The sequence below is a fragment of the Colossoma macropomum genome, unplaced genomic scaffold (assembly GCF_904425465.1).
Source record: "Colossoma macropomum unplaced genomic scaffold, Colossoma_macropomum, whole genome shotgun sequence".
Classification (NCBI taxonomy): domain Eukaryota; kingdom Metazoa; phylum Chordata; class Actinopteri; order Characiformes; family Serrasalmidae; genus Colossoma; species Colossoma macropomum.
The window spans coordinates 168635-179972 of record NW_023495965.1 but is presented as its reverse complement, the minus strand read 5'-3'; the positions used below and the strand labels follow the sequence as shown (position 1 = coordinate 179972).

The following is an 11338-nucleotide window of genomic DNA, read 5'->3' as shown; positions in this document are numbered from 1 at the left end:
GCTATAAAGAAATATTTCTGACTAAATTAGAAGAGAAACAGTAGAAAAGTGGTCAGTTCACACTCCGCCCACATCTCTGCTGCCCCACTTCACCACAAAATCATTGCAGTGAGCCACACGGTGGCGTCCCATCCCAGAAAGGATCTGGTCATGCTCAGCAATGGCATGCAGGAGTGAAAGCGGGTCGGCGGTCAGTGGGAGCCCCCCGGTCACCGGATCAGCCACAGCTGCCTCCGGCTGCTATTTTCACTCCAGCATAAAGCGGCATGGGGAGCCAACAGCTCCAGCCTGGACGAGCAGCCTTCAAACAGCCTCCCAGCCCTCTCTGCGTCCACGCCATGAAGTCCGCAGGGGCCAAGGACCACCCGTCCTCCTGTGTGTGAGTGACCGCTGTGTGATTGATCAGCTTGACATGGTGTAGCAGTGAAGATAAAGATGCATGAATGTAGATAAATTAAAGCAACACTTTGGCAAAATAATCGATTAATCACCCCAAAATGTGGTCGATCAGCCAAGGCATGTTTACTTCTTTAGTCTTAGTGCTGGAGCTACAAGGCTAATGCAGCTAACAAGTAATGGAAGCTTATACCCACCAATTAGCATCGTGCTAACTGCGCAAATCATCACATACTTGACTCAAACTGTGTTGGAGGCACAATTTGTCCAAAAAGAAAACTGTAATCGTCACTATATCAGTTGTAAACAAGCCAACTTGTTGCCTACAGCTGCAGAATCTCTGCAGAGAGATTTTCCAGTGTAATGTTAAAAAATCCTCTTGATGATGTAACTTGAAGGTGGGAGGAGCCTCTGAAAATGATGTAGAACATAAGGAGATAGCTAATGCTTCTGCTAGCCCAGATAGGGAACACATATCAGTCCACTGGCTGACTGTACGCCACTGCTGGTCCCCCCTCGGACCACCGAGATTACTGCCCTGCATACAAGCTCTAACTAGGTTTAAATCCCCTCAACCAGATTTTAAATGCGCACTGACTTTTATTTTGGAAAGTAAACTAAGACAAATATTAAAAACCTTTAAGAGAAGAAAAAATGACTTTGCCTGATGTGAAATAATTTTTTTGAAAATGTTGCTGTCAGTGTGCTGGGTTGATTACAGCTGTATAACCAGATTTATTTATTTATTTATTTATTAGATTAATGTTAAAACTATTTACTAAACTAATTTACAAAAGGTAAACAAAGAATGAAATGAATATAAAATAAGTAAATTAGACTGTGAGTGGAAGAGGAGTGATGAAAAGTGGCATTTTGTCTAATACTCTGCTTAACCTTCGGTGGGCCACCGGGAAAATGCTAAGCCAGTGGGCTTCCAGCTGTGCCGTTAGTGGTCCGACAGCGGCCCACTGTCCTTTTACTATCTAGGAGGACACTGAATATCGTATTTGTGGTGTTTTACTGTAGTAACTGTCCTCAAATCTTCATTTCAGTGGAGAGGATTGATTACTAAAACATTAGAAATGACTCGTCAGATGACCCTGAAAGCTAACGTTAGCATGGCAGCTAATTGGCTATCCAGACACTTATTCTAGCTGAAAGAGTTAAACTTGTCTCTGGTGTTGATTTAGTGCTGAAGATAAAATCACTCTTTTCTTTATGGTTGTATTTGGTTGTGTTAAGCTCATAGTATCTTGGCTAGCAGTCTTGGGGATTGTAAATGGTTGCATGAAGTATTGATGAAGCATTCTGGGTATTGTAGTGAGAACCCTGATGAACAAAAACATGAAAATGCTATAAAATTGTGATTCTATCAAACTGATGAGGTTGTGTAACATGACAACAAGCATATTAACCTCTGGTTTCTGGTTTTAGGCCAGAATGTCCTTTTAAGCCATTTCTACTAGACCTGATTCTGTGGTTTCTGACCCCATATGACTCACTGTAGCCTATAAACATGGATTAAAGGACATCAGCATAAAGCTGGAGCCTGGATTGTGTCTGTACTTCAGTCCACGTTTAAAGATAACAGTGTTTCTTACAGTGTCATAAACCACACAATCAAGTCTGTTAGAGACGCTGAACAACCCGACAACTGGAAAGTGAAATGTGTGATGATTTAGCTATGCAGTTAGCACCATGCTAATCTCCACGCTAATTTCTGTACATTAGCTTCCATTACTTGTCAGCTACATTAGCCACGTAGCTCCAGCGCTAAAACTAAGGCACCAAACACGCCTTGACTGATCTGATAAATGTATGCTAACCCTTACAGAAAGTCACATGACCCAGATAGCAAGAGGACAGCGGGTCACTGCTGGCCTGCCCACCAGTGATTCAGCAGAGTACTGGACAAAATGCAGCTCATTTTCCACTCACAGTCCAATTTACTCATTTTTCCTTCTTTTCTTTTCTTTCAAAATCTTTTGTAAATTACTTTAGTTAGTATTAATATCATCAATAAAGCCGGTTCGATCCCTGGTGATGCTACAGCCGTCTGTAGCCGGTCAGTCAGAGAGAGCACAATTGGCCTCGCTCTCTCTGGGTGGGTGGGATGGCTGCCCTTCTCCCCCCATCACTCAGCGCGATGCTAGTCAGCGCAGGCGTCTGTTAGCTGACGTAGCAGATCTGGCGGTTGGCGCTTTCCTCCGAGCGCGTTCGGCTGTCCAGTGACGTTGCTTGAGCGGCAGCTCGAAAAGAAGCGGTGGTTGGCTTCACAGGTCTCGGAGGAAGCCTGTGTTAGCCTCGCCCTCCTAGCGCTGATAGCATCGTGTGATTGGGGGAGTCCTAACTAGCGGGTGGAATTGGAGACGACTAAATTGGGGAGAAAATCGGATAAAATTGAAAAAAAAAATAAAAATAAAAATAAATTAAAAAATAATAATAAATAAATAAATAAAAATAAAGCCAGTTACACAGCTGTCACCAATCTAGCACAGTGCCAGCAACAACATCTTCAACTAAACCATTTTTTTCCAGCCTAGTCATTATTGTTATAATTTTTTTTATAACATTTGTCTTCTTTTATTTTACAAAATAAAAGTTTGTGTATATTTAAAATCTGTTCGAGGAGATTAAAGACTAGTCAGACCTTTAATCTGGGTGGTCCGAGGGTGGACTAGCAGTGGCTAGTCAGTGGGGTGCTGACCTTATCAAGCTAGCGGACCGATATATGTTCACTTTTTCACGTGTGTAAACAAACACATTTTTTGCACACTTACATGTTAAAAATGTGTGATCATGTGTGAAAACATGTTCATGTAAAAAAAATGTGTGATTACTTTTAAACACGTGGTTTGTTGCACTTCATGTGTGAAATTTATGTGACTTTTCTTTAAGGAAAATTGTGTAAATTAATATTTTTTTATTCCTGTGTTTATTAATGTGTTTAGCTCCTCACCCTCGGAGCCTGAGGAGCTGGACAGCGGCAGCGAAAGCTCGGAAAAGTCGACAGGTGAAGCCGGGAAGCGCCCCCACCGATCCAGCCGTAGGTTGGTGGGGGTCAGTAAGCAGAGGCAGGCGGCGAACGCCCGGGAACGCGACCGGACGCACAGCGTCAACACGGCCTTCAGCGCCTTGCGGACGCTTATCCCCACGGAGCCGGCCGACAGGAAGCTGTCCAAGATCGAGACGCTGCGGCTGGCGTCCAGCTACATCTCCCACCTCGCCAACGTGCTGCTGCTGGGCGAAAGCTGCAGCGATGGGCAGCCGTGCCTACAGTACCGCGGCGTCCTACAGGGCGGCGCCACCCGTGCCTCCCTCAGACCCATCTGCACCTTCTGCCTCGGGAACCAGAGGAAAATGGTGAGTGTGGATTTAGCAAGTGGGCTAAAAAAGCCGCAGCCCAGGGTTGAAAAAACTTCCATGGCGCCACCTAGTGGCATAGCCAGGATTTCATTTTAGGGGGTCCTGGTTGCAGGTTTGGGGGCCAGCCAGTATCACTATAGTGAGGACTAGCCAACTTCTTTGTAGGGTCATTCTACAGAAACGACCACTTTTCTATCTCTCCATAGGAGTCACTGGTGTTACTGATCCTCATTGGTGTTACACATAATAAAGGAACACCAGAGACATTTTAATGAACAATGCATTTTACTAAACGGCTGCTACAGAGCATCAAACCACATGTTGTCAATCATGGAATATCCACCAAAATATGGAATTTAATCCATTTGGGTTCTATTTTTTCACAGTTACCTCAGAATAAAGTCGGTCACACCAGTGACTTCAGCTAAAAGCTTCATATGAAATCATGAGCTAAATGAGAAAATCTCTGATAACTGAAAGATACAGTGGACTCACCATGTGCTTTTCTTCATAGATCCTCAGAACACAGGTAAAAGGAAGTCAAGTGATGTCATCAGTGTGACTTTTATTTCAAAATAAGAGATTTTTTGTACGCAGTTACACCAGTGACACGACTCCTGGGGACAACTTTCATTATATATTTTATAATATTTATTTGGCATTTGTTTTCTTTATGTCATTTAATTTATTTATTTCAATATATAAATACATTTATATTTATATATATTTCAATATATAAATAAATTTATATATTTCAATATATAAATAAATATGGCCTCAGCCTTTACAGACGCTTAGACGGTTGCACCACTCGGGAGCTTTATAGAGGCTTTTTAAATGAAACAGTAGAAGCCATATTGCCCCCTACACTTCCTGTAGTGTATTACAGTCTGTCAGAGTGACTGTGTGGATCATATGAACATTATAGAGCTTTTTAAATGAAACAGTGGAAGCCATATCGCCCCCTACGCTTCCTGTAGTGTATTACAGTCTGTCAGAGTGACTGTGTGGATCATATGAACATTATAGAGGCTTTTTAAATGAAACAGTGGAAGCCATATCGCCCCCTACACTTCCTGTAGTGTATTACAGTCTGTCAGAGTGACTGTGTGGATCATATGAACATTATAGAGCTTTTTAAATGAAACAGTGGAAGCCATATCGCCCCCTACACTTCCTGTAGTGTATTACAGTCTGTCAGAATGACTGTGTGGATCATATGAACACTATAGAGTGCTTGTTTTTAAGTGTATGACAGTATATTCATGTATACACTATTCAATCGTTATAGTCCTAATTGTCAGTGTCGGTTTGGTGTCTGTACAGTCACTCTGTGGAATCTGTAGCTGGTGCCAAGTAAGAAGGGTTGCCCGAACTAGCGTGTGGCTCTGGGGAGGCCGTCTAGACAGCTTGTTCTGGTCTTCAGCCCTGTGGCAGCCTCAGTTTCGTATTTCTGGTGTTCCCTGCTCGAACACACCTGACCCAATGGCTGATGAGTTGAGTCAGGTGCATCAGAGCAGAGTGAACACTCGTACGATTCATCTGTGGGCTTCGCTGAACTCTTAGACAACAGAAGAATACATAAAATGACAATAATAGACAGAACCAAACAGATAATAAAACATAGTGAGTCTCCATAATGTACTTAAAATTGATCTTTTTGTGAGATTATTGTAAGATTATTCATATAAATGGTATGTTTTGATGTAATCTTATCAGATAAAGTGCATCATTTTCCTTCCTTCAATCATTATGTATTGAAAAAATGAACATGGCTAACATTTTACTGAATGGCAGCATTCGTATGTCTATAGAAGACCTACTTGCGCCTTTCAAAACAACTGATATAAACCGATGATAACATTTACAAAGCGTCAGTGGTCGTAAAAGCTGCTTTTGTCCATTTTTATTAAGCCTTTCTTAATGTATATATAAGTTTATGACAATTTAATAGGTGTTTCTAAGATGTTATTTTAATGCAAATGAAATAAATTAATCTAGAAATAGACTAATAATTAATAATCCTACAATATTCTTACAGTGACTTAATAATGGATGCCTACATTGAACATGTCTTCACTTGTAATGCAGCCTTACATTGGTATTGTTTGGTATACATACATAAAAACCAATTCAAAGTCAATTAAATGCCTGTTTAGTGATAAAATGCTGCTCACTTTCTGTTGAAACAGGGATGCTGGTCATTTCTGTCCAGATTACTGCTGATTTCACGCCGCATTTACTGCACAGTCACTCAATCAACCAAGCGGATCGCTATCAGAGCTGATTTGTGCTCATTGTCCATGTATCACACCATGAAATCAACAGCGTGATGCACCGTTTATAGTGGAAATTGAGTGGAAATTGCACTTAAGCCATCAGTATTATCTCCATTCAGTTACACTCACTCATCCATCTGTATGCATCTTGATGAAAGGAGTGAAATTCTACCATTTTTATGAATTTTCTGCATAATGAAGTGACTAAGCTGTAGACAAAGTTGTTCAGAGTGGTTTGGTGTGGTTTTGTGGTGGTGATAGGAACCAGACGTCCACCTCTAAAAGCTCCTCACAGAAAGTTCCTACATGAAATGGTTATGAATTCACTGCCTGATGACTGAGACACTGTTTTATGATCGTTTAGAGAACTTAAGCTCCATTCATGGTGGAGGGATACATAACATGCAGGGCGCTGTGAGGCAAAATAGTCCCCAAAGAAAACTTATTATTTCAGATTTTCCACTATTTTCCATCATCAACATTCCATATAAGCTCAGAAGACTCGTGTAGGTTCACTGGTGGTTCTGGATAGTAAATAAAATGTCTATATTTGTGTTGTAGTCATGGCGACCCCTGGTTCCTATCACCACCACTGTAAAGACATCTGAACCATTTCACACCAAACCCCTCTGTTTACATCTCACACACTGAATTATCAGGGAATATTTAAAAATCAGTGGATTTTCAACAGAATTGGAGACAAAAACAGTGAAATCCAACAGGAGACAAGCCTAAACTGTATATACAGCAGGCTGACCTTACTTGTGGAGTGCTTAGCTTCATGCTTTGGCTTGCATGCAGGTGCAGTCAATGAGTGTGTTTACATGCACTCAATAATCCGATCATAATCGGATTTCTGTAGTTATCCAAGTATTCAAATGGTCATGTAAACACCATACTCCGAACTAGAAATCCTATTAAGAAATCTGATAAAGAGGCTGGATTTTTAGCTTAGTAATCAGATTTCTCAGTGCTGTAAACTCTTACTCTGATTTCTTTCGGGTTTCTCAGTCTGAGCATGTGTGAAAACAGACTGCGGTACCAGAAACAAGCGAGCAGCGACGCTGCGGGATGCAGCAAAACACGTCTGGAGTGACACTGAAACCAAATACAAATTGAAGGATTGAAATATTCTTCATCTTCTAGATGATGTTTGATCATATTTTAGGTTTTAAAAAAAAAAACGCAGTATGAAGTTTGAGTTTTAGCGTTACGTTTCTGTCGCGTCTTCTTCTGTGAGTTTATTGGCTGGTTGTAAAGCAGAAATCTGATTTCTGTCTGACTCATGTAGACCTGGAGTTTCCTCATTATCTGATTACTCAAGTGCATGTAAACGCATTGATGGGATTACTGACAAATCTGATTTTCTGCAGTTATCAGATTATTAAGTGCACGTAAACACACTCAGTGTAAGTTTGTTTATTACGTTCATTTTGTCAGTTATTATGAACTAAAGCATTCGTCTCAAATGAGAAAGGATTATTGACAGTGTTAAACGTGTCGCTGCAGTGTTTACTAATTCCATTAGCTAAAGCTGGTATTACTGAAGTAGCTATGCAGTGAACCAAGAAGTTAGCACAATGCTAGCTGACCTCTTCATATCATTTTTCTTTGGCTTTCAATTTTTGATGCTAATTTGATAAAACTAAAATAAATTATATTAGCACATGCTACAGCTTCTCAGGAATGGTTTTGCTGACAAACTTAACGTAAATTAATTCAAGCGCATTGTGGCTAGCTGGCTCACTTTAGCTAATAGTGGCTAGTTAGCTACAGAAACAAAGGTCATTTTTTTGAAATGAGAAAATGAGAGCACTGAAATGGGCACATGTATTGTGTTTAACTGCGTATGTACAAATATATTTGCTGTTTTTTTGTAAATATATGGGATTTTATTCCCATTCCAGCACTTACTTCAGTCCTTTTCTCAGTGCTTGTGGCTAATTAGCCTCTGTAAGCTAATCTGATTAATAAAAGATGTTTTTATCTATTTAGTTTTTGCAAAAACATATGGCAAAATCTAAACAGAATTCTATTTCATATTTTAAGTTACTGCCAGTTAACAAAGAAAACATTCTCATTTTTATTAAAGACGTTTTCAAAAGCCAAACTTTTGTAGCATGAATATATATATATATATATATAATATGAATATAAAACAGCCATTAAGTATTCATTTTTCATAAGATATTTCTGAGGAGATTAAATTTAAGATAATCCGCTTGTATAAAGAAAAAGAAACTCATAAAAAGAAAAGCAGAAAAAGTTTTGAAAACTGATTAACAGCTCCAGAGAAAATGTGTCTCCTAACAACCACCTGGAAGAGCTGGTCGACCCCAAAAATGCCCCCATCAGATAAACAGCACTTAAAGCTTTCATCTCTGAGAGAGAGGAGAAAATCAAGCTGCTTCAGATCTGAAAACATCCACAGGTGTTTCTGTCCATCCTTCCACTGTGAGAAGACGACTCAGCGCTGTGGGTCTGAAAGGATGTGTAGCTGATCAAGAAGAACCTCACTGAGAAAAGGAGACGGACACATCAAACAAAGAAGCTGAACGATGGACTGACCACCCCAGAGTCCAGACCTCAACACCACTGAATGTGTTTGATTACTTTAGAAAATGATCAACCAGCTTCTAAGACTGAACTTTCTGCACATGTGTGACTGCTGTGTGTCTTTGTGTGTTTTGCAGATGCGAGCCGGGGAGAAACAGAGTCCACGGGCCTGAGCAGCAGACTTGGACAGCACGTCCTCCTCAACGTTTACATGTAAAAGACTCTTCGCCTTGTACAGACAAAAAAGCAGATGTATATTTTTCTAAATCTCTGAGGACAGAAGAAATCTAAAGAAGTACAACACTGAAATGCACTTTTTCTCCCTCTTTCGTTTACGAATGTTCACGCGTGTGTCCGTGTCTTTGGCCTTGTTTTGGTGGATGTAACCGGAGCCTGGCGTGTGAAGCAGCACCTGGCAGTAAGTTATTTCAGTGTCAGATATAGTAAGCCTCCACGGGCCTCTCCTTAAAAAACAAGCCCCATGTCTGGCCTTCCTGGGTCACATGACGGTAATCCAAACCTGCAGCGGTTGCTGTCAGTACACAGTGAGAGCGCTTTTGGGTAACTCTCTGGTCCCCTCCCTCTTCTCCCTAGACTACGAGCTGCGGTCACATAACAGGGTGGAAAGTGGCACAAATGCAGAATTAACCAATCCAGGCTCCGCCCACAGGTGTGTTCTTTCCTAGTTACGAGGTTACGAAGGTTAGCCTTACAGAGCTCTAGCAAAAAATCCCATTAAACATAATTGTTTTCGTCAAATATCAAAACATGTCAACTTGGAATTTGTTGTTTATTTTAAATTATACAGTCAAATCCAGAAGTTTGAACACCCTCAATGTCTATATATATATGTGTATATATATATATATATATATATATACACACACACATATGTATCGCTGTTGTTGAAAAAAAACCTTGTATCTCCATTTTTAACGTTTTTCAGTTTTTGACATAATTTTAAAAGACCTGTTGCCCTTTTTATTGCCTGTACATTTCATGATTATTGGACTATAAGCAATGGCCCAAAATGACTTTGAAAGACGTCTGGTTCCATTGACTTACATTAAAAGTAAAGTAGGTTTTTCCCTTCTCCTGTGAAGTTATCATTTTGGAGATATGTTATGTGCCATAACTTTTGCACAGGCCACATTTTATGCTTTGTGTTTTCCCCCAATACGTAAATTCAGAAAACAACCAGTAATTGTGTAAATTGGCATTTTGGTCATTTATTTAAGTCACAATGTTAGGATAGATAATGTTTACGTTTATTGATTTGTCATCATTTTATTTTTTTTAGAAATAAACAACTGACTAATAGGCTAAACAGGAAGTCCACTAGCTTCAGCTGGATTAGCATTGCACGCTAGCCTCTTTCCATCGCTGGTTAGCTTGACTTTATTAATGTAGCTTGAGATTTTGCTGTTACGTCTTCCGTTTCCGCTGTAAAATCAGTACATATGTCAGTACGATGAAGAAAACCTTGGCAAAACTCACAGCATCTTCAGCCATGCTAGCTTAGCTTGTGAAGTAGGCTATTACATTCACTTAGCTAGCTAGCAATGCTAAAACAGCTGAAACCGATTAGACTATCTACCGTATGTTTATCCCTGTAACCTCACATACAAAGTAAACATCATTTCAAACTAGCAATACTTGACAAATCTGTGTTGAGTGGGATTTTTGCTAACACTCTGTAAAGCTATGTTTTCTCCAACATATAGAAAAGATTAAAATATGTGTTTTTATAGCCCACATATGCTGCACATGCGCATATCGTGGCCATCTTCCAGTGTTGGCAGCAACTTTTTTGAGCAATAATGCGTGTAATGTGAACTTAGCCTATACTTTCAGTAAGGAATAGCTAGTCTTGCAGGCCTAGATATGACCTTATAAACAGAATACACGTCTGGGGAACCTTTGGTGCTGGATTTGCGGTGAAGCAAGAGTTCACCCATCTCTAAACCCACCCCCAAAGTTTTTAGTCCATGCTCTTTTAATAATCAATAAAATAATAATAATAATAAAAAAAACACTAGCTAGGTTTTGAACCTCTATTGTTAGCTAACAGAACTATTTTTCCTTTTGGATGTTGTTGGTGGGAGCAACATCGCCCCCTACTTGAAGCTCTGCCTTTATAAGCCGTTTAGATATTTCCCCCCAGATGTTCTCATTTCGACATCACATCTGGCCCAGTGAGACTAGAACGGCCCATAAATACTTGAGTATTTGTAAAACTGTTATTGAAAAGACTGTAAAGCCTCTGTTCTACTGTTATATGGTATCTATAGGTTCTGCACTAGCATAAAATACATAGGTTTACCAAAGCAGCACAGCACTTTTGTAAATCAGCCTGGGTTAAGAGTGTCTACCAAACACCATCAATGTAGAAGTAGCTAACGAGCTAACCAGTGTGATCATTTACAAAGCAGAATTTCACAGTAAAGCAGGGCAACATCAGCCAAACCGAGGATTGACCTGAAATAACCCCTCTTCTTTTAGACTTTATGATTGGCTTTTGGCTTTAAAATGTCACCACATGTTAGCTATGTTAGCATCTTATGTAGCTTTGGTTCACTTTGCTAAAGGAAGTCTGAGGAGGCAAACATAGGTTTACCAAAACGACAAAGCACTTTTGTAAATCAGTCTGAATTAAGAGTGTCTACCAGAGCCGGTTTATGAGGAGTCTGGCCACTTCCTATTTCCCCCATTACATCAAAAACAGGACTGCTAAACAGCAG

The 11338-nt window shown here is 40.1% G+C and overlaps 1 protein-coding gene across 1 annotated transcript; it reads left to right on the top strand.

The window, feature by feature from the left end:
* Positions 1-211: 211 nt before the first annotated feature.
* On the top strand, positions 212-9422 carry si:ch211-246m6.4 (transcription factor 15). Its single transcript, XM_036564316.1, has 3 exons — positions 212-379; positions 3348-3759; positions 8735-9422. The coding sequence occupies exons 1-3, from the start codon at positions 267-269 to the stop codon at positions 8768-8770; spliced, it is 561 nt and encodes a 186-aa protein (XP_036420209.1). The 5' UTR covers positions 212-266; the 3' UTR covers positions 8771-9422.
* The last annotated feature ends 1916 nt before the right edge of the window (positions 9423-11338 follow it).

Bases quoted from the DNA above. Each gene is read 5' to 3' on its own strand.
- si:ch211-246m6.4 (XM_036564316.1), top strand. From the start codon at position 267: ATGGGGAGCCAACAGCTCCAGCCTGGACGAGCAGCCTTCAAACAGCCT. The intron at 380-3,347 runs GTGAGTGACCGC...TAATGTGTTTAG, and splicing joins GACCACCCGTCCTCCTGTGT to CTCCTCACCCTCGGAGCCTG. The intron at 3,760-8,734 runs GTGAGTGTGGAT...TGTGTTTTGCAG, and splicing joins TCGGGAACCAGAGGAAAATG to ATGCGAGCCGGGGAGAAACA.